At 44.6% G+C, this 23399-nt stretch overlaps 1 protein-coding gene across 3 annotated transcripts in view; it reads left to right on the plus strand.

Annotated features, from left to right (window-relative positions):
- C2CD3 (C2 domain containing 3 centriole elongation regulator) overlaps window positions 1-23399 on the plus strand; it is a 72677-nt gene that overhangs the window by 21480 nt on the left and 27798 nt on the right. For 2 of the 3 annotated variants that reach the window (XM_071757705.1, XM_071757880.1), the window contains exons 15-24: window positions 3008-3159; window positions 7483-7726; window positions 8267-8450; window positions 10606-10786; window positions 12365-12537; window positions 14353-14473; window positions 15623-15891; window positions 17750-17839; window positions 19873-20493; window positions 22292-22603. In XM_071757705.1, coding sequence (XP_071613806.1) covers window positions 3008-3159; window positions 7483-7726; window positions 8267-8450; window positions 10606-10786; window positions 12365-12537; window positions 14353-14473; window positions 15623-15891; window positions 17750-17839; window positions 19873-20493; window positions 22292-22603 — 2347 coding nt within the window. The remainder of the gene's footprint in view (window positions 1-3007; window positions 3160-7482; window positions 7727-8266; window positions 8451-10605; window positions 10787-12364; window positions 12538-14352; window positions 14474-15622; window positions 15892-17749; window positions 17840-19872; window positions 20494-22291; window positions 22604-23399) is intronic. The other variant, XM_071757789.1, reaches the window with a different exon arrangement.

Genomic DNA, 23399 nt, shown 5'->3' on the forward strand with positions numbered 1-23399 from the left:
AGAGTGGCAGAAAGGGAGCTGGGATTGGCAGGAAGCTGAAGAGGAGGCAGCAGTGTGCCCAGGTGGCCAAGAAGGCCAATGGCATCCTGGGCTGGCTGAGGAAGAGCGTGGCCAGCAGGTCCAGGGAAGGGATTCTGCCCCTGTGCTCAGCTCTGGGGAGGCCAGAGCTTGAGTCCTGTGTCCAGTTCTGGGCCCCTGAGCTCAGGAAGGAGCTTGAGGTGCTGGAGCAGGTCCAAAGGAGGCAACTGGGCTGGTGAAGGGATCCAGCAGAAATGCTGTGAGGAAGGGCTGAGGGAGCTGGGGGTGTTGAGGCTGGAGAAGAGGAGGCTCAGGGGAGACCTCATCACTCTCTCCAAGTCCCTGAAAGGAGGTTGGAGCCAGGGGGGGGTTGGGCTCTTTTCCCAGGCAACTCTCAGCAAGACAAGAGGCCATGGTCTCAAGTTGTGCCAGGGGAGGTTTAGGTTGGACATGAGAAAGAATTTCTTGCTGGAGAGGGGGATCAGGCATTGGAATGGGCTGCCCAGGGAAGGGGTGGATTCTCCATCCCTGGAGATATTTCCAAAGAGCCTGGATGTGGCACTGAGTGCCATGGGCTGGGAACCACGGGGGGAGTGGATCAAGGGTTGGACTTGAGGAGCTCTGAGCTCCCTTCCAACCCAGACAATTCTAGGATTCTATGACCTTGAAAGGCTCAAGAAGTCATGAAAACAGAATGAGGGTCACCAAGGCCAAGTGTAAGGTTCTGCCCCTGGGAGGAGGAATCCCATTGGACAAGAGAATTTGGGAGGAGAAAGGATGTAGGGCAGCCCCAAGGAGAAGGATTTGGGGGTGTGGGTGGAGCAGAAGCTGAAGCTGAGCCCAGAACCCCCCCAGGTCCTGGGGGCATCAGCAGAAGCCCAGAGAGCATTGAGGGAGGGGATTCTCCCCCTCTGCTCTGCTCTGCTGAGACCCCCCCTGGAGTCCTGTGTCCAGTTGTGGAGTCCCCAGCATCAGAAGGACACAGAGCTCCTGGAAGGTGTCCAGAGGAGCCACTGAAATGCTCAGAGGGCTGAGCAGCTCCCTGGGAAGCCAGGTTGAGGGATTGGGGTTGTTCAGCCTGGAGAAGAGGAGGCTCCCAGGTGAGCTCAGAGCAACCTTCCAATATCTGAAGGGGCTCCAAGAAAGCTGGGGGAGGGCTTTGGACACGGGGGGGTAGGGAGAGGAGAAGGGAAATGGGTTAAAACTTGGAGAGAAAGGGGAGCTTGAGGTTGGAGATGGGGAAGAAATTCTGGAATTTGAGGGCGGGGAGAGCCTGGAACAGGTTGAGAGAGTTGGGGGTGTTCAGTCTGGACGAGAGGAGTGGAAGAGGAGGAAAAGGAAGAGAAGAGAGAAGACAGGAGAGGAGGGAAAGGGAAGAAGAGGGTGAAGAAGAGAAGGTCCTGGGGAGCCCTTGGAGCATCTTCCAGTGCCTGAAGGGGCTCCAGGAAAGCTGGGGAGGGACTTTGGACAAGGGCCTGGAGGGATGGGATGAGGGGGAAGGGTTCCCAGCTGCAAGAGGGGAGATTGAGGTTGGAGATGGGGAAGAAATTCTTGAATTTGAGGCTGGGGAGAGCCTGGAACAGTTAGAGAGAGTTGGGGGTGTTCAGTCTGGAGAAGAGGGAGAAGGAGAAGGAGAAGACGAGACGAGACGAGACGAGACGAGACGAGACGAGACGAGACGAGACGAGACGAGACGAGACGAGAAGAGAAGAGAAGAGAAGAGAAGAGAAGAGAAGAGAAGAGAAGAGAAGAGAAGAGAAGAGAAGAGAAGAGAAGAGAAGAGAGAAGGGAGAAGAGAGAAGAGAAGAAGAGAAGAAGAGAAGAAGAGGAGAAGAGAGAAGGTTCTGGGGAGCCCTTGGAGCATCTTCCAGTGCCTGAAGGGGCTCCAGGAAAGCTGGGGAGGGACTTGGGACAAGGGCCTGGAGGGATGGGATGAGGGGGAAGGGTTTCCAGCTGCAAGAGGGGAGATGGAGAGGAGATCTTGGGGAGGGAGAAATTGTTTGGGGTGAGGGTGCTGAGCCCCTGTCCCAGGGTGCCCAAGGAAGCTGTGGCTGCCCCATCCCTGGCAGTGTCTCAGCCCAGGTTGGATGGGGCTTGGAGCAACCTGGGCTGTGGGAGGGGTCCCTGCACATCCAGGGGTTGGAACTGGAGGAGCTTTTGGGTCCCTTCCAACCCAACCCAGTCTGGGATTCTATGATTTCAATGTTGATTTGGCTCAGTTTTGAGTTTTGATTTGCAGTTTGAAACATAATTCCTAGAGAACTGTTATTATCCACATAATAAGAAAGATTTCCAAAGCACAAAAGAGAAACAGTCAGAAAAGTTCAGGTTAAAAGTAAAAAAAAAAAACAACATTCACTTCTCTTTTTGCTGTATTTGCAAGAGAACTTTTTGATGACTTCCTAATATGCACATGTAGATTTTTTTTTATTGTTTCCTTGCTCTTTTTTTTCTTAATGGATCCATCAGAAGTGTGAGTTACTGTTCTGATAGGACCAGAGCCTTTCCCCAGCAAACAGCAGAATTTGGGGCATTTAATAGCATTATTTTTAATTTTTGTATGGACATTTTTTTGTTAAATGTCAGGATGCTCAAATCCATTTTTTTGACTTTTAACAATACCTGGTGATTTGTGAGAAATATTCTCAGATGGAAATTTGAAATGTGAGAACACAACAAAAGACACCTGAAGCAGCTGCTGGAAATGATTAATCTGTTGTTTAATAAACAGATATTTAAAGTTCAAAATGTTTTATAAGATAGCATGTGATCTTATATTAAAATTTATCTAAATTGCAGCTATTTTCCTGGCTGGCTCTTTTCCAAGCCTCCCATTTTTTTCCACCTTGTAAGTCTGCATTTAATTTTTAATTTCCATTTCTAAAGAGCTCAGTTCTCCAGACTGGAAGAATGCAACATTTCCAGAATCCTTGATGTTTAGCAAAAATCTTCCAGTGAATTCCATGATTTTTCCATTGATTTCTTTCAGGTGATGCCTTTTTCCTTGACTTCCAAACACTTGGAGAGGCTGAAGAACAATGTGATGATTATTGAAGCATGGAACAAGATGGGAAGCCCTGGTTGTGACAAGCTGCTAGGATTAGTGAAACTTCCTCTGCATCAGTTTTACATCTCATTCAAGTAAAAACATCTTTGTGCTGTGATTTAATGGGTTGGGAAATATCCCAATTGATGTTGGGAGTGAGGAGGGAAGGGTGGTGTCTGGGGTCTGTGTGGGAGAATTCTTCTATCTATTTATATATATATAAATATATAAAAATATTTTATATATATGTAAAATATATATATATTTATATATACATACATATTTTTATATATAAATAGATTATATATAAATATATATATAAGATATATATATTTATATCTATTTATATATGTGTAAATAGATATAAGAATTCTATATATTTTTATATATTTTTATATATTTTTATATATATTTTTATATATATTTATATTTGTATATATATTTATATATATATTTATATTTTTATATATATTTATTTATATATAGAGAGAGAAAGGATGGAGGGCAGCCCTGAGGAGAAGGATTTGGGGGTGGTGGTGGAGTAGAAGCTGAAGATGAGCCCAGAACCTTAATTAATTCCTTTTATTTTGGTCACATATATTTATATATATTTTTATATATATTTATATATCTTTTATATATATAAATATATATTTATAAATATATATACTTTATATATATATTTATTTTTTGTATATATTTTTTATATATATTTATATATATATTTATATATATTTATATATATATATTTAATAGCAGAAACCAGGCTTCCTCTGGCACTTTCCTACACTGAGCAGCCTGTGAGTAAGTCACACTGTGGGTATAGAATCATAGAATCATAGAATAGGCTGGGTTGGAAGGGACCTCAGAGATCATCGAGTCCAACCCTTGAACAACTACTGCCACAGTCACCAGACCATGGCACTGAGTGCCATATCGAGTTGCTTTTTAAATGTCTCCAGGGACGACGAGTCCACCACCTCCCCAGGCAGCCCGTTCCAATGCCTGATCCCCCTCTCCAGCAAGAAATTCTTTCTAATGTCCAACCTAAACCTCCCCTGGCACAACTTGAGACCATGGCCTCTTGTCTTGCTGAGAGTTGCCTGGGAAAAGAGCCCAACCCCCCCCTGGCTCCAACCTCCTTTCAGGGACTTGGAGAGAGTGATGAGGTCTCCCCTGAGCCTCCTCTTCTCCAGCCTCAACACCCCCAGCTCCCTCAGCCCTTCCTCACAGCATTTCTGCTGGATCCCTTCACCAGCCCAGTTGCCTCCTTTGGACCTGCTCCAGCACCTCAAGCTCCTTCCTGAGCTCAGGGGCCCAGAACTGGACACAGGACTCAAGGTGTGGCCTTACCAGGGCTGAGCACAGGGGCAGAATCCCTTCCCTGGACCTGCTGGCCACGCTGTTCCTGAGCCAGCCCAGGATGCCCTTGGCCTTCTTGGCCACCTGGGCACACTGCTGCCTCCTCTTCAGCTTCCTGGCAATCCAGACTCCCAGGTCCCTTTCTGCCTGGCTGCTCTCCAACCACTCTGTACCCAGCCTGTAGCGCTGCATGGGATTGTTGTGGCCAAAGTGCAGGACCCAGCACTTGGCCTTGTTGAACCTCATCCCCTTGGGATCAGCCCAACTCTCCAGTCTCTCCAGGTCCCTCTGCAGAGCCCTCCTGCCTTCCAGCTGATCCACACTCCCCCCAGCTTGGGGTCACCTGGGAATTTGCTGCTGATGGACTCAATCCCCTCATCTAAATCCTCACTAAAGATATTAAACAGCACTGGGCCCAACACTGATCCCTGGGGGACACCACGGCCGCCATTTTGATGCAGCCCCGTTCAGCACCACTCTCTGGGCCCGGCCCTCCAGCCAGTTCCTAACCCAGCACAGATGCCCCTGGCCAAGCTGTGGCCTGACAGCTTTTTCAGGAGAATCCTCTGGGAGACGGTGCCAAAGGCCTTGCTGAAGTCCAGGTAGAGCACATCCACAGCCTTCCCCTCATCCCCAGGCAGTCCCCTGATGATAAAAGGAGCTCAGGTTGGTCAGACAGGACCTGCCCTTCCTAACCCCGTGCTGGCTGGGTCTGATCCCCTGACCATCCTGCAGGAGCTGTGTGAATCAGGTAAATCCTTGTAGAGAAATAGCAGCAATCTGAGAAATAAAGGCAGGTTTGGAGCCAGGTTGAGCTTGTGGTCTTGTGAACTGCAAGAGCTCCAAGTGAGTGCACAGAAAAAATCCAGTGTGACTTCCCACTGGTGATTTTTCCAAGGCTGGGACTGATTTTTTTTTCCTGGTGATGCTCTGCAGGGAGCCCCTGGCTTTGATAACATCTCTACATCCCTCATGAAAAAAGTCTCTAAATACTTCATGTTTTAATTGGCATCCTCTCTGATGGGTCCCTCCAGAGCTCTTTTATTCAATGTTTTGCCTTTTATGCAGTCAAGTAATAGACCTGCTTATTAATTTTAATTAATAGAAATACCCAACAGAAGAGATTCTTTCAGGATTAATTCCTTTTATTTTGGTCACATTAGTGCCAAGTGGAAATCAGATGGTTCTGGAGCTGACTGTCCACTACTTTGTTAATTTTTAGTGTGCCATTTGGGTAACTTTTTCAGGAATCCACTCTAGTTTACTTGTTTATCTCTTAAGTGTGTTATAATTAGAGGTTTTTTTACATTTCTCTGGGAGATTGCCCCTCTTCCTTCTTTTCCTCCTGCCCAGGCCTATCCCCAAAAGCACAGATCTGCCTCAGAAAAGTAAAATGTATTAATATAATAATAATAATAATAATAATAATAATAATAATAATAATAACAGCAACAACAACAACAATAATAATTTTGATAATGATAATAAAAATAAAAATCTAATAATAATGACTTTAATAATAAAAATTTAATAATATTAAATTTAATAATAAAAAATAATAATAATAAATTCAATAATGATATGATGATAATAATAGTATTATTATTATATAATATATATACTATATATATAATTATATTATATATATTATAATAATTATATATTATATATTATAATAATTATAATATATATATTATATATAATAATATATTGTTTATATATATTATATATTATTTATATATAATATATTATTTATATATAATTATATATAATAATAATATAATAATATTATAATAATTATAATAATATATAATAATAATTATATATTATTATATTATATATAATTATATAATTATATAATATATATGTATAATATATATAATATATTATATATTTATATATTATATATAATATATATATTATATATATGTAATATATAAATAATATATATATTATATATATTATATATTATATAATATATAATAATATATTATTATTATATAGTATTATTTACAATAATAAATTTATTAATAGGAGCCTTGTCTCAGCTCATCACCTCACTCACAGGTTTCCAGGCTGGTTTCTAGCTAAGGCCATGTTATTTTTTGGAGAGCTGTGCTAAAAATGCTCACAGTAAGTGGGGGTCACATCAGGCAGGTGACAGAATTCCACAGGGATTAATTTTAGGGCCAGTTCTCTTTCATCTGTTCAGAAATGACTCAGATGCAGGACTTCAGTTTGCAGATGACACCAAATTTTAAGACTCCTGAGGGCCCAGACCCTGCAGAGGGATCCAGTTGGATGAAATGTAAGAAGGAAAAGTGATGGATCTTGGACCTGAGGCACAGGAACCCTGGATATTTATACACCCCAGGGACTGAGAGGCTGTGGAAAAAGTTTTGCACCCAAAGGATGGTTGAGCAATGGAAAATCCTCCCCAGGGAAGCAGCTCTGGCACCAAACCTGAGTTCAGGAAGCATTTGGGTGGCAGTCTCAGGGCATGTGGGGTGATTTTTGGGGTGCTCTACACAGGGACAGGAGTTGCTGACCCTGATGGGTCCTTCCCAGCTCAGCAGAGTCCATGATTCCATGAAAATAGCTCATGGATCTGTGCTTGGAGCAGTGTAATTCAGGTGGGGTTTGGAGGAATGGAGATTGATGGATTTCTAACAGCACTGAAAATCCCTTCTAAAATGAGTTTTGTGGGACCATGCTGTGGGTGTCACTCTCATCTTCCAAGTTACAAGCAATGGGGCAAGAGGAAACAACCTCAAGTTGCACCTGGAGAGGTTTAGGTTGGATATTGGGAACAATTCCTTCCTGGAAAGGGTTTCAGAGCCTGTCCCAGGCTGCCCAGGGCAGAGTCCCCATCATCCCTGGAGGGATTTCCAAGCCCTGGAGCTGTGGTGCTGAGGCCATGGGGCAGTGGTGGACTTTCTGCTCTTAAAAACTCTTTTCCAACCCAAACAATTCTATGGTTTTTCATATCCAGGTGGCTCATTCTCACACTGGGGATTATTTATTTTTTTTTTTTTAATTGTTTTAATCTCTTCTAGAGATCCAAAGATTTCCCACCTGCTTCTCCAAGCCCAGTACCCTGTGGTTGCTGTGGACAGCTACGTGCCTGTGGTGGATGTTTTCACTGGCAGTAGGAGTGGAAGCCTGAGGGTCATCCTGGCAATGGGCTCAGCTGATCAAATAGTGGCTCTGCAAAGGCTGAAAACTGCAGAAGGAATGGTGCCTCCCATCACACAGAGACCTCCCCACTTTCTGGACCCTCCTCCTACACAGCCCACAATGGTATTGTTCACTAAATCCCTATTTTTTCCTCTTGGGGACACATGGAAAAAAAAGAATTTACCAGGAGCAGACCAGTGATCTCAGAGCTCTTCCCATGCAGGATCCTTCTTTGCAGGATCATATTGCTTACACTCTTTGCATCCTCATTTTCCCTCACCAGTCATGAGATTGCTGCCTTTTTTTTGTTGGCCTGCATCCCTACTGCTTCTATTTTTATGACAAGTGCAGTTAAAAAAAAAAAAAAAAACCAAAAAATTGTAGACAATCTTAATTCTCACAGTCTTATTCTGTCCCATACAGGTTTGGCCACTACCCTTAGGGTTGGATATGTAGGAACTTTCATGGTTTTAATGTGCTTTTTTAAGCTTTTTTTACTTAAAAATTTTATTTTTAAATCTTTACTGTCAGGCTTTTGATGTTTCTATGAACTTTAGGAGAAAAACAGCCAAGAGTGGTTCTGCTCCTCTGAGAATTCCATGTTCCCAGCCCTCGTTTCCTAACAAATTGTCCTTTCCATGTGGATTTCCTTTGTTTTCTTAGCAGTTGGACCAAGAAGGGGCAGAGCTGATGGAGCATGAGTTTGAGATCCACGTGGAGAGTGTCAAAGGCCTCACTCCTTTACAGTCCACAGTCTGGGGAGAGGCTGACTGCTACGTGCAGTACCACTTCCCAGCTCCAGAGAGAGCTTGTGCTGCCCTGCAAGGAGCTGAGCTGCAGGAGGAGGGCAAGTTTTTTATAATCCCCCCCTTAATTTAATTAAATATTGATTAGGAATGTTCTCTCTGCCTAAATAAAAAGGTCCATGTTTTTTTCTGAGCATTCATGCAGGCAGAACTCTGCTTTCCTCAGAAGCTCTGCCTGCATCTGGACTTGGGCTACAACAGGAAATTTAAAACCTGCTTCCAACTGAGGCATGGGGCAAAGTTTTGTTTTGTTTTGTTTTGTTTTTTTTTTAAATATCCTACAGGGCTTCACCAAGTGTGTGGGTTTTGGTTTTTTTTTTGTTAAATATCCTACAGGGCTTCACCAATGTGTGGGGTTTTGGGTTTTTTTTGTTAAATATTCTACAGGGCTTAACCAAGTGTGTGGGGTTTTGGTTTTTTTTTTTAAATATCCTACAGGACTTCACCAAGTGTGTGGGGTTTTGGTTTTTTTTTGTTAAGTTTCCTACAGGGCTTCACCAAGTGTGGGGGGTTTTTTTTGTTAAATAATCTACAGGGCTTCACCAAATTTTGGTTGGGTTTTTTTTGTTAAATATCCTACAGGGCTTCACCAACTCATCCTGCAAAACTGCAAGAGAAAATTCACAGGGAATTCTAAGGTTTCTTTTATAATCCCCCCCTTAATTTAATTAAATATTGATTAGGAATGTTCTCTCTGCCTAAATAAAAAGGTCCATGTTTTTTTCTGAGCACTCATGCAGGCAGAACTCTGCTTTCCTCAGAAGCTCTGCCTGCATCTGGACTTGGGCTACAACAGGGAATTTAAAACCTGCTTCCAACTGAGGCATGGGGCAAAGTTTTGGTTTGTTTTGTTTGGTTTTTTTTGTTAAATATCTTACAGGGCTTCACCAAGTGTGTGGGGTTTTTTTTGTTAAATAATCTACAGGGCTTCACCAAATTTTGGTTGGTTTTTTTTTGTTAAATATCCTACAGGGCTTCACCAAGTCTGTGGGGTTTTTTTGTTAAATATCCTATAGGGCTTCACCAATGTTTGGTTTGGGTTTTTTTTTGTTAAATATCCTACAGGGCTTCACCAAGTGTGTGGGGTTTTTGTTTTTTTTTTTAAGTTTCCTACAGGGCTTCACCAAGTGTGGGGTTTTTTTGTTTTTTTTTTTAAGTGTCCCACAAGGCTTCACCAAGTGTGTGGGGTTTTTTTTGTTAAATATCTTACAGGGCTTCACCAATGTATGGTTTTTGTTTTTTTTTTTTTGTTAAATATCCTACAGGGCTTCACCAAGTGTGTGGGGTTGTTTTTTTTTTGTTAAATATCCTACAGGGCTTCACCAATTGTGTGGGGTTTTTTTTGTTAAATATCCTACAGGGCTTCACCAAGTGTGTGGGGTTTGGGTTTTTTTTGTTAAATATCCTACAGGGCTTCACCAAGTGTGTGGGGTTGGTTTTTTTTTTGTTAAATATCCTACAGGGCTTCACCAATTGTGTGGGGTTTTTTTTGTTAAATATCCTACAGGGCTTCACCAAGTGTGTGGGGTTTGGGTTTTTTTTGTTAAATATCCTACAGGGCTTCACCAAGTGTGTGGGGTTGTTTTTTTTTTGTTAAATATCCTACAGGGCTTCACCAAGTGTGTGGGGTTTTTTTTTTTTTTGTTAAATATCCTACAGGGCTTCACCAAGTGTGTGGGGTTGGTTTTTTTTGTTAAATACCCTACAGGGCTTCACCAACTGATCCTGCAAAACTGCAAGAGAAAATTCACAGGGAATTCTAAGGTTGTTCACAGTTAAATTCAGCAAAGCCTCCCAAGATGTTCATTTTCATGAACATTAAAATACACCAAGAGAAGTCTTGCCTGCTTTAGGTCATTGGGGTTATGAAGGACTAATGAACTAATTGCAGTTGTAGAAAACAATTCAGTGTTGGCTTTGAGTGCTTTGGATCACAGAGATGTTTCCTCTGAAAAATCCAACCAGGAACCCTGTTCCACAGCAATTCCTGTGAACTCTCTCAGCTCCCAGCCACGTTTCCCAGGCATTCCCAGGTTTATGGGCCCTGAATTGCTTCTAAAACACTCAGAAAACACAACTCAGAAGAGTCAGCCCTCTGGAGGGAGGATTTCCCTGGGTCCTGCCTCCTCAAGGGCTGCAAATAGGTGGAAAACCCCCAAATGGAACCATTTTTAACCAACTCTGCTTAACTTGTAGGCATCAAATTAAAGGCGTTCCGCACAGCGACCACTCTGTGTGTCCCTGATCCCATCTTTAATGATGAACATCATCATTCTTTGCTGGTTCCTGCTGATGTCCCAGTCCAGAAGCTCCTGGTCAGTGCATTTATGGCACCAGGAGTGGCTGGAGGAGGAATCCAGTTTGAAGTCTGGTGCAGGTACAGGATAAAATCCTCTTCTTTACAGATGGCACAGCAAGCAGGTAGAGACATAGCTGGTGTTGAAAAATCTCTAGCTGTGGGACTTAATAAGTGAAAAAAAGGGTGAGCTCATCAACATTTGGTGATAAATACCTTCATTTAAGACATGTGAGCCTTTTTTTTTTTCTTCCCCAAGAGTGCTGATTGCTCTATTCACAACTTCATGAAAAAGTGTGTGCTTTTATTTTGCCTTTCATTTGTTGCCATAGTCATCTAAAAGTAGTGTTAAACCCCTTGCTACATCTAAACTGTACTTAATAACTCCCTGGCAGTATAATTTCATAGTTTTGGGGCTCTTTTTTCCCTAATACAAGTCACCAAGTACAAAGGAATATACTATAAAACATTTGTAAGTTCAGATTGTAGTTTCTTTGGCAACAGAAACTCATTTCTAGTCACAGAAAGCAGAGACCACAAAGGTTGATTTTCAAAAGCATAATTATAATGTGTTCATTCTGTAGCAAGCAGACCAAGCTGTTTAAAATTTGCAAGTTCACAGGAGAAATATTACATGCTGGAGGATTTTACATCAATCCTGGTAATGACCAGAATAATTAAAGTGACCAATTCTTATCACCTGGCATGTCAGAAATATCTTTTCTCTCAGTTTCCTGAGGATGATTTGACTTGGGTTTCATCTTGCCCTGATCACTCACTGGTAGTAGCTGGTAAATTTAGGCTGGTTTGGGGTAAAAAGAGTAAATAACTGAGCAGGAAAGCCTTAAAGAATTTTCTTGCTGGTTTGCAATAATTGAAATGGAAAAAGCTTAGCAATGGACCTTTGTTCTGAGGCAGGAGCTCAGATGCTGACTGCCAGATCCCAAATCAGAGAGTTCTTGCTATGATGCTGTCAACATCATGAATTACTCCTAGAAATGTACAAAGGGAAAAGCAGGAACCCACAGGTGTAAAATTCCAAGATATTTGGACTACTGGACAGGCAATGCTTTACCCAAGACTTGAAGAGTCAATGAATGTTCAGGATTTGCCCCAAAATGGAGAGGGAAACACAAATCTACAGCATTCCCATGTTCCTCACTCAGTGGATGTTTTCCTCCTGGGCTGCCAGTTTTTCATCAGCCACAGGGCAAAAATTGCTTCAGGAGGAGTCTGAAGCCAAGAGGCACAGGAAGAAAACAGCTGAGTCATTTTTACACTCCCAGCTGCAGCCACAAATCTCTTCTGCAAGCAGCATTTGTATTTATAAATGGGATAAATAGTGGAGAATATTTGGTGCCAGATTCTTCTCTTCTTTTTCTTTGGGATGCCATTTTTTAGTAGAGTTTCTGCTACTTATCTTGCTGTGTCTAGTGCAGAAATTTTGTGGCATTCTCTGCATGAGCACTTACTGTTATTTGGGTTTTTTTCCTGTGGAAATTCACTTCCTTGAGTTTATCCCTCAGCTCTCAGGACACTTAACAAGTGTTTGAAGACACAGAAATTCAAAGTTGAGTTACACACAGCCTTGAGAGAAATAAGGAGCATTTGTCATCATCCAACCAGCCTGCCTGATGCTGCTGCTTTGTGTTTTTCCAGGTATTATTACCCAAATGTCAGAGATCAGATGGTTGCCAAAGGGACCTTGCCCTTGTCAAGGCTGTGTGCCATGGTGACCATGCAGCAGCATGGAGAAATTGGGATCCAGACTTTTAATCTTCCACTGGTCCCCAGGATTGATTCCTCAGAGGAATGTCATCCACAGTCTTCAGGTAAAAGAGGCTTTTGAGTTTTCACTTGACATTTAAAACCAGCAGTCAGTGTATTTGCTGCCAAGAGAAATAAAAATACACATTTGTGGTGGAAACTCATCCCAGCCATGAGTGTTTTCCCCTCCCAGCTTTCAGTTTTACCAAACCTTGTGAAAAATCAATGCTTAACAGGAGCAACCTCCCAAAACCCAACAAGTTAAAAAAAAAAAAAGCTGCTTAGTTGCTGAATAAGCCACATTTTGTAATTTAGCTTCCCATGGAAAGGAGGGAGATTATTGATGATTTAGATGAGGGGATTGAGTCCATCAGCAGCAAATTCCCAGGTGACCCCAAGCTGGGGGGAGTGTGGATCAGCTGGAAGGCAGGAGGGCTCTGCAGAGGGACCTGGAGAGACTGGAGAGTTGGGCTGATCCCAAGGGGATGAGGTTGAACACAAGAAGCCCATGGGGAGCTCCAGGCTGGGCAGAGAGTGGCAGAAAGGGAGCTGGGATTGCCAGGAAGCTGAAGAGGAGGCAGCAGTGTGCCCAGGTGGCCAAGAAGGCCAATGGCATCCTGGGCTGGCTGAGGAACAGCGTGGCCAGCAGGTCCAGGGAAGGGATTCTGCCCCTGTGCTCAGCTCTGGGGAGGCCAGAGCTTGAGTCCTGTGTCCAGTTCTGGGCCCCTGAGCTCAGGAAGGAGCTTGAGGTGCTGGAGCAGGTCCAAAGGAGGCAACTGGGCTGGTGAAGGGATCCAGCAGAAATGGTGTGAGGAAGGGCTGAGGGAGCTGGGGGTGTTGAGGCTGGAGAAGAGGAGGCTCAGGGGAGACCTCATCACTCTCTCCAAGTCCCTGAAAGGAGGTTGGAGCCAGGGGGGGGTTGGGCTCTTTTCCCAGGCAACTCTCAGCAAGACAAGAGGCCATGGTCTCAAGTTGTGCCAGGGGAGGTTTAGGTTGGACATGAGAAAGAATTTCTTGCTGGAGAGGGGGATCAGGCATTGGAATGGGCTGCCCAGGGAAGGGGTGGATTCTCCATCCCTGGAGATATTTCCAAAGAGCCTGGATGTGGCACTGAGTGCCATGGGCTGGGAACCACGGGGGGAGTGGATCAAGGGTTGGACTTGAGGAGCTCTGAGCTCCCTTCCAACCCAGACAATTCTAGAATTCTGTGATTCTAAGGGCTGTTTATGGCAGATGGTGTGAGCAGAAACATCTTTCTCTTCTCTCCTGCTTCTTTCCAATGATGCAAACATCAGCTCTGGGAATGACACTGAGGAAATCTGGGGCAGCTTCTTGGAAAAACTGGCTGCACGAAGAGCTGAGGCTGGAGAGGGACTTCAGCACACTTTAGTTATTTTATAGTGAGTTTTAGTTAGTTTTATAGTTATTTTTAGTTATCCCCAGGCAGCAACTGCCTCTTTGGAGCTTTTGTCACTGCAGTGCTGTGAAAAAGAAGTGCCCAGATCCTGCTGTAGGGTATTAAAAATACCACATGTGAGGTGTGCCTGGGCTGAACAACCTCTCCTGGGTTTACTGAGCCAGAAATTCTCCTGTGAGAGGGAGCTGTTAAGGCCATCTGATGTCAGGTTGCAGGATGCAGTCCTTAAATTCTCTTTTTTGTCCTCTTTAACTTCACAGAATCCCAGAATGTTGGGGGTTGGAAGGGACCTTGAAAGATTTCTGGCATCTTGCACAGCCAGTGTCAGTGGTTTCCACGTGGAATTATTTTTTTGCATTAATTGTGCAAGTTTTGTATGAAGAGCTAGAAAGAAACTATTGATTTTCTTGGGTGTAACTGCAGAAAAAGCTTTTATTTCTTTCTTTCTTTTCCTTTCATCCAGGCTTGCTCAATGTGAGTGTGAGATACCAACAATCCATGAAACCAGCAGCAGGAATAACTGCTCAGGCTGTTTCTCTTTCTGTACAAATACACAGAGCAGCTGGTTTGCAAGCAGCAGCCAGGTAAAACCTCATTCAAAGAGCAAGATTTTTCTCTCCAAACAGCTTTATCTGGAGGCAGCAGGCTGAGACAGGTTAAAAAAAACTAACTGGCCAACTGCAGAGACAGAGATTCAAACTGGGTTCTGGTCAGAAGGGAAAATAACTTTATAAAGGTTATTTTTGTCCCTGAAGCTGCAGCACAGTGTGTGGCAACACTCATTCTGCAGAGGGATCAGGATTATAAGGGCTCATTTTATACATTCCCACATTTTTCTACACCAAAGGTTGATAGAAAAACTGCCTGACAGAAAATGGGCCTCGAGTTTTGGTGTTGCTGATGCTATTTAGAAGCCAGCTGAGATTTTTTTTCCTTGGATTTCACTGTGGAATCATTGATAAACTGACTAATAAATTGATAAACTAACCTAGTAAAGGGAACATGTTCCTTTTCACCAGAACACTGCTGCTCTTAAGTGTTCACTTAGTGCCAAAATGTGGGTTTCAAGAATTAAGCAAATCAATTCCATAAGAGAAGGGTGGTTCCTGTCACTCTAGAGCAGTGCTCACTGACCCTTCCTCAGTGTTGCTGAGCTCCATCTTTAGTCAAGTTGAGTCTGGAAGATGAGGAACACTTCCATGTGGTGCTTGGAAAAGTTAAGGAAATGGAATGATCTCCACCTCTTCATCCTTAAGGTGTATGACCTGAGTCTGTTTTCCTTGTATATAATTCCACCACCTAATCTCACCTCCTTTTGCTTGTCAGTACTACTCTGTCAAAATAATGTGGCTTGGCCTTTTTCTTCCTTTTAGAGCAGTTTCTTTGGGAAGTTTTCTTACAACTTGTTCTGCAGTCTGAGCTATTGCTGAGGATTTTCTCAGTAATTTTGATCTCAGATCAGTGATAAGAGCAAAGCCACTCATGATGGACTTTGTGACAGTGACTCTCACTGTTTCATATCTGTTCTCCTAGCATGTTCAGATGAAAAAGAAATGGGAAAAATAATATGCAGCCAGATCTCCCATCTTTTTTTACTTGGAGCAGGCACTTTTTTCTCCAGTCTTTTCACCGTGAAGACTTGAAACTTTTGTTTTAGTTGCATTGCTTCCTAAGTTCCTTATACCTTGCATTCATTCTCTTATTTTTATTTTTTTTTTACATACAAAATGAAGAGCTGTGGCCCAGAAGAACCCTTCAGTCCAGTACTATGCAGGGGTGGGAGTGAATGTTTATGTCTCTGTGCACCTCTCCTTCCTGCCTGAGGCAGAGCCACGCAGCACCCCAGCTGTGGCTCGGAGCTTCTGCCCAGAATTCCAGCACCACCTGGAGTTTCCCTGTAACCTCATCACCCAGAAAAGCAGTGGAGAAACCTCTTGTCTGGGGGAGCTCTTGCAGTCTGCCAGTATCACCTTCTCTATCTACCATCAGAGCACCAAGTCAGGTAAGGAGGATAAGGAGTGCAGTGAGTGAATGCTGTCTCAGAATGACCCAGTCCCCTGAGTTCTTAGTTTAGAAGAGAGGTTCCTCATGGAGTCAGAGAATGGTTTGGGATGGAAGGAATTTCTGAAGATCATCCAGTCCAGCCCCCTGCAATGAGCCATTTTCTTCCAGATTGCTCAGAGCACCATTCAGCCTGACCTTCAGTGTGTCCAGGGATTTTTCTGTGCAGTTGCTCCTAGATAGAGTGACCCAAACTGTCTTCAGAGAAGGCTCTAGGAGATACTGTTCCCCTTGTGCAAAGAATGAAGGTTTCTAAGACTCCAGGGGATCAAGATCACCTCTGAAATACAATGATAAGCAACTACCAGCTTTTCAGTCTTGGAGTGCCCTCCCTTTGTGTGCTGCATCCTTATTGCCTCCATTTCATGAACAAGAATCATGGAATCCTAGAATTGGCTGGGTTGGAAGGGAGCTCAGAGCTCCTCAAGTCCAAGCCTTGATCCACTCCCCCCGTGGTTCCCAGCCCATGGCACTCAGTGCCACATCCAGGCTCTTTGGAAATATCTCCAGGGATGGAGAATCCACCCCTTCCCTGGGCAGCCCATTCCAATGCCTGATCCCCCTCTCCATCAAGAAATTCTTTCTAATGTCCAACCTAAACCTCCCCTGGCACAACTTGAGACCATGGCCTCTTGTCTTGCTGAGAGTTGCCTGGGAAAAGAGCCCAACCCCCCCCTGGCTCCAACCTCCTTTCAGGGACTTGGAGAGAGTGATGAGGTCTCCCCTGAGCCTCCTCTTCTCCAGCCTCAACACCCCCAGCTCCCTCAGCCCTTCCTCACAGCATTTCTGCTGGATCCCTTCCCCAGCCCAGTTGCCTCCTTTGGACCTGCTCCAGCACCTCAAGCTCCTTCCTGAGCTCAGGGGCCCAGAACTGGACACAGGACTCAAGCTCTGGCCTCCCCAGAGCTGAGCACAGGGGCAGAATCCCTTCCCTGGACCTGCTGGCCACGCTCTTCCTCAGCCAGCCCAGGATGCCATTGGCCTTCTTGGCCACCTGGGCACACTGCTGCCTCCTCTTCAGCTTCCTGCCAATCCAGACTCCCAGGTCCCTCTCTGTCTGGCTGCTCTCCAACCACTCTGTCCCCAAAGGGGACCCCAAGGCCACAGAGCTTCAGAGAAATGATACCTTAAAGTCCTCCAGTGGTCCTGGGACAGGTGGGCAGGATTCTTTTACAACATAACAAGTTGTAGAACTACTTCCTAAACAAAATTTAGCTCAAGATTACATTCTCTCTTACTCCTGGGGGAGAAGAGTCAGGACTGGCATGTTCTTAGGGCAAGTGGCCACTGAAGTCCCCACTGCTTACTTAATATTCATCTATGCAAGTAATTCCCTGAAAACTCCAGATTTAGTGGGGGTGGAGTGTGCATGAATGTTCACTATCAGCACCTACAAATTTTTTGTCCACACCCTTGTTTCTCACTGCTTTGAGCTTCTGTGTCCTGAATAATTTGCTTTGGGTTCTCATAGAATGATTCAGTTTGGTTAAAACAAACTAACTGACCAACTGCAGAGACAGAGATTCAAACTGGGTTGTGGTCAGAAGGGAAAATAACTTTATAAAAGCCATCAGTGGTTATTTTTGTCCCTGAAGCTGCAGCACAGTGTGTGGCAGCACTTTCATTCTGACTTCTAAGGTGATGAAGTCCAACCACCAACCCAACACCACCATGCCACCCAAACCATGCCTCACTTGTTGTTGAGGTGATACAGCTTGCTTTCCAAGGAAATACCATCTCAATTGCTCCTAAAACCTGGGTTCTAGTTTGATGTATTTACAGAATTATTTATTTTCCAGCCCCTGAGACAATGGCAGCTCGGACATCAAGAGATTATCTTCTTGGGACAGTCACAATTCCAACCAGAGATCTGCTGAGAAGAAGATCAGGTAATGCAGCAGTGCTGAGGAAACACTATTCCTTTAACCAATTTTCATTCCCATTTTGTTGGGTTGGTTTTGGGTTTTTTGGTGAGTTTGATTGGGTTGTTGTTAGACCTGTCTTAACAATTCTGTGATTCTATGATTCTCAATTTAAAATCCCCTGTTAGAAAACTCACATAAAGGTGGTTGTTGGGAGATCTGTTTTCAGAGTGTAGGATGTACAGTAGCAGAATTAATATTCTTAAATTAATCTGAAGAAATTCAATTGTCTCAGCTAAAATCAGCACATCTCCTTAGGATCTTATTCAGTGCTGTTTATTTTCTACCTGAAGATGGAAAGTCCTGGAGTTGTAGCATTCAGTGGAGGACCAATGATTACTTTTCTGATACCAAAGCTGGAAGCAAAGGCTTAGGTCAGAAAGCAGTTGGATTAATTTTTCTTTTAACTAAATGTGTAATGTTTCCTCTATCTAGTGTTAGTTTGTGATGATCAAGTCTTGCCATGATGATGTTTCCATTATTGCTTTCATTATTTCTGCTTTAATTTCATTATCGTGGTAATTTTCTCCAGCATTAATTTTTAAGCTTATTTTTAATGGGAACAGAGGAGAAAAAAAACCAGTTTACTAATTTTATGATTGAAGATTGATGGAATTTTATAACTGCAGATGCACAGGATGTAGTTTCATTGTTAAATGAGTAGCATTAATGGAAGGCAAAATAAAATGGAAATGGCCTCAAGTTGTACTGGGGAGGTTTAGAGTAGATATTGGAGGAAACTTCTTCACTGACAGGGTAAATAAACACTGACACAGGCTGCCCAGGGAGGTGTTGGAATCCCCATCCCTGGGGGTGCTGGGAAATGTGGAAATGTGGTGCTGAGGGACTTGGTTTAGGATTGGACTTGGTGGAGTTGGGTTAATGGCTGGTAAAGTTAGATTATGGTTGGACTCCATGATCTGAGAGGTGTTTTCCAACCAGAACAGTTCTGTGATTCCATAAAATGCTTTGGGGATCAGAATTATCACTGAGGTTTCCTGAGGTCCAACAATTGCAGATGACCCCAAGCTGGGGGGAAGTGTGGATCAGCTGGAAGGCAGGAGGGCTCTGCAGAGGGACCTGGAGAGACTGGAGAGTTGGGCTGATCCCAAGGGGATGAGGTTCAAGACAAGAAGCCCCTGGGGAGCTCCAGGCTGGGCAGAGAGTGGCAGAAAGGGAGCTGGGATTGGCAGGAAGCTGAAGAGGAGGCAGCAGTGTGCCCAGGTGGCCAAGAAGGCCAATGGCATCCTGGGCTGGCTGAGGAACAGCGTGGCCAGCAGGTCCAGGGAAGGGATTCTGCCCCTGTGCTCAGCTCTGGGGAGGCCAGAGCTTGAGTCCTGTGTCCAGTTCTGGGCCCCTGAGCTCAGGAAGGAGCTTGAGGTGCTGGAGCAGGTCCAAAGGAGGCAACTGGGCTGGTGAAGGGATCCAGCAGAAATGCTGTGAGGAAGGGCTGAGGGAGCTGGGGGTGTTGAGGCTGGAGAAGAGGAGGCTCAGGGGAGACCTCATCACTCTCTCCAAGTCCCTGAAAGGAGGTTGGAGCCAGGGGGGGGTTGGGCTCTTTTCCCAGGCAACTCTCAGCAAGACAAGAGGCCATGGTCTCAAGTTGTGCCAGGGGAGGTTTAGGTTGGACATTGGAAAGAATTTCTTGATGGAGAGGGGGATCAGGCATTGGAATGGGCTGCCCAGGGAAGGGGTGGATTCTCCATCCCTGGAGATATTTCCAAAGAGCCTGGATGTGGCACTGAGTGCCATGGGCTGGGAACCACGGGGGGAGTGGAGCAAGGGTTGGACTTGAGGAGCTCTGAGCTCCCTTCCAACCCAGACAATTCTAGGATTCTATGAATTTGCTGCTTTTTCAGGTCAGAAATGATTTCACAAATGCCAAACAAGAAATAAAGATTTCAATGACTGCTCCTTGGCTAATGACCAGAGAAATAAATTCTTCCCTGACATTTTTCAGAGTTATGATAACTCTAATCTTGATCTTTTCCTTCCTGAAGGTATTTCAGGCTGGTACCCAGTTACCCTGCCTGAAGATCTCACACCTTTACCCTCTACAAACATCATGCAGAGAGTTGTGGGAGGACTGGAACTTTCTGTCACCTTTGCTCAGCAGGATGACAGGGAGCATGTTTTGGAGGCTGCTAAACTTTTGGGATGGAAGAGTGAGGAAAGCCCTGAGGACAGCACAGGTGACAGCGAGGGATGGGAGGGCAGTGCCACCCCAGTGACTGTCACCCTCTCAACCCCAAAAGTGTGGCTGCCACTCCACTCTGTGCTGCTTGCAGGCCAGACACACCTGAATAAAAACATTTATTGCTACCTCAGGTACAAGCTGTACAATCAGGAAGCCACCTGGACTTGGCTTAGGAGGCCAAAATTGAGCCAGGACACAAAGAATGTTACAGTAAACTTCAGGAAACCAAACAAAATGACTCTCAGAAGGAGCCAAGGACTGCTTTGGTTCTTCCAAGAGGAGAGGTTAGAAATCCAGGTGTGGTGGGCATATGGGAAAGAAAAGAATGTGGAAAGACCCCTTGATACAGATCGACTGCTTGGATCTGCCTATGTGGACCTCACAGCATTAGCAGAGAGCTCAAGGACAACTCTGAGTGTTAGTGGTAAGTTCCTAAATAATATTACCCATGACAGGGGAGGTTGGGATCCTTGAGGTCTTTAAGGTCCCTTCCAACCCAAAGCATTCTGTGCTTGTCCTGTTTCCTTCCTTGGGACTGATGGTTTGGTTTGGTTACTTCTCTGGTCACAAAATTTTGGAGCTTTGTTTTGCAGCATCCACTCCCCTCCTCCTTTCACTGAAGGTAACCAAGGTTAAGGTGGTTGCTTCTCTGGATTCCAAGCTCAGCAAATTTAAAGGAGTGCAAAATAGGCAGGAATGGTCAATTACATGGACTGGTGGAGAATATTTCTGCAGAATTATGAGCTGCTTGTCAGAATGGAGGGAGAATGAGGAACAACAATGAGTAAGAATCATCTGCATGGTGTTCAGCACCCACCAGTTTGCAGCAGATTGGTGGGCAGGGTTTTGGTGCTGCTTTTGTGTGTGCTCAGAGAACAACCAGAGAATCCTGGAATGGTTTGGGTTGGAAGGGACCCAAAAGCTCCTCCAGTTCCAACCCCTGGATGTGCAGGGACCCCTCCCACAGCCCAGGTTGCTCCAAGCCCCATCCAACCTGGGCTGAGACACTGCCAGGGATGGGGCAGCCACAGCTTCCTTGGGAAACCTGGGCAACCAGGGTCTCCCCACCCTCAAATTCAAGAATTTCTTCCTAAAATCTCACCTAAATGTGCTCTCTTTCCTCTTGAAACCCTTCCCCCTCATCCCATCCCTCCAGGCCCTTGTCCCAAGTCCCTCCCCAGCTTTCCTGGAGCCCCTTCAGGCACTGGAAGCTGCTCCAAGGTCTCCCCAGAACCTTCTCCTCTCCAGACTGAACACCCCCAACTCTCTCAACCTGTTCCAGGCTCTCCCCACCCTCAAATTCCAGAATTTCTTCCCCATCTCCAACCTCAATCTCCCCTTTCTCTCCAAGTTTTAACCCATTTCCCTTCTCCTCTCCCTACCCCCCCGTGTCCAAAGCCCTCCCCCAGCTTTCTTGGAGCCCCTTCAGATATTGGAAGGTTGCTCTGAGCTCACCTCAGTTACCTTATAGTTTAACAAGAGTTAAACCAAAAGTTTCTGCTGCATGTGTATTGTGTTTTCTGTTTTTGTGTGTAAATTAAAGAATTAAAATTATAAAATTACACAGAGGGCACCCTTCCCAGGACTCCCAGGAAGCTGATGTGCTTTAAAATAGTAACCTGAGCTGCCTGTAGGAACCTGAGGGTCTTCCCAGTCTGAGGGGGAGTGGTCACTGGTTTTTAACCTACTTCTACCAGTAGACTGGGTGATACCATGGGTAGAAATTACACTGACAACCAAAATTAATTCCTCTGGTCTGGTGTGAGATCTCTGCTGTAATGTACCAGATCTTTTCCAAGATCCTGGGTTTGTTTGGGGTTTTTTTGGGGCTCATTGAGGTGATTTTTGTGAATTCTCTTGCAGGGGTTTATCTACATGTGTATTGTGTTTTCTGGTTTTGTGTGTAAATTAAAGAATTAAAATTATAAAATTACACAGAGGGCACCCTTCCCAGGACTCCCAGGAAGCTGATGTGCTTTAAAATAGTAACCTGAGCTGCCTGTAGGAACCTGAGGGTCTTCCCAGTCTGAGGGGGAGTGGTCACTGGTTTTTGACCTATTTCTACCAGCACACTGGGTGATACCATGGGTAGAAATTACACTGAAAACCAAAATTAATTCCTCTGGTTTGGTGTGAGATCTCTGCTGTTCTTTTCCAAGATCCTTGGTTTGTTTGGGGTTTTTTTGGGCTCATTGAGGTGATTTTTGTGAATTCTCTTGCAGGGGTTTATCCACTGTTCAGGTGCAATGCTGCAGACCTGGCAGGAGCTGCTGTCCGTGTTCACATCATCCTTTCTCCCACCTCTCCTGCTCTGCCCAGCAGAATTCCCTGCCCTGAGGAAAACAGCAGCAGTGAAGATGAAGGCACAGAAAAAGCCCCTGAGCTGAACCAAGAGCTCTCTGAAAATCAGAAACTGGATACCATAAGCTCAGCAATCACCAGTGGCAAACCACAAGAAGAAGAGAGGATGTTTCTGGAAAACACAATTGCTGTCAATATCCTTGTGGAAAGAGCAATGCACCTGAGTTTAAAAGGTAACACCACCAGCCCCCTTTTTTTTCTTGCTTCCTTTCTTCCTGAATGTCTGGCTGGCTGTCTCTTTGATCACCACATGGAGCAATTGGAAAACAAATCCCTTAAATTTACTCCAGAGCAGTGAGTGGATGTGATGTGATGAGCATTGCATCCTTGTAGAGGGGAAGCAGGAGGGGAAACTGCTACCCAAAACATAAATAATGAAATGTTAACTGTTACAGATTACAGCTGAACTCTGAAGTTAAGCCTTATCTGAATAGCTCAACCCCCAGCTGCTCATATCTCAAAGACTCTTGCAAATCAGCATTTTTTTAAGCCTACAATCAATTTGGAGAGCTGACTCCCTCATGCTCTCTGGAGGCTGTGTCAGGGTTAAACACTGGCCTGGCAATTAAACCTATTAGCAGCTGCTCTATTAATCTCTCTCTCCTCCCTGATAAAGAAAGGAGAGAGAATAAGGGGGAGAGACTGATGGGTTGGGAACTGAACTACACAGCTTGAAGGAAACAGGGATGAGAAATAGGAAAAACGACTCAATCTATAGAAATAGACAGGAAAATGGATCCCAGGTTCCTCCCCCCTTTCCCCCAAGAACTCTCAGGTCACCACCCAGGCTGCAGGGCAGCCCTGGGAAAATCCAGGCTGGAATCCTGGAGTCAGCAGCAGTTGGGAGCTGGAGGCAGGAACACACAGATTCAGGCTGGGATGGATCAGGAGCACAGGCAGAGGAAGGGATGGGATCCTCCCAGGATGCCCAAGCAAAGAGGGAGAGGGGAAGAAGGGGAAGCAGGAAGG

The sequence above is a fragment of the Heliangelus exortis genome, chromosome 1 (assembly GCF_036169615.1).
Source record: "Heliangelus exortis chromosome 1, bHelExo1.hap1, whole genome shotgun sequence".
NCBI lineage: Eukaryota > Metazoa > Chordata > Aves > Apodiformes > Trochilidae > Heliangelus > Heliangelus exortis.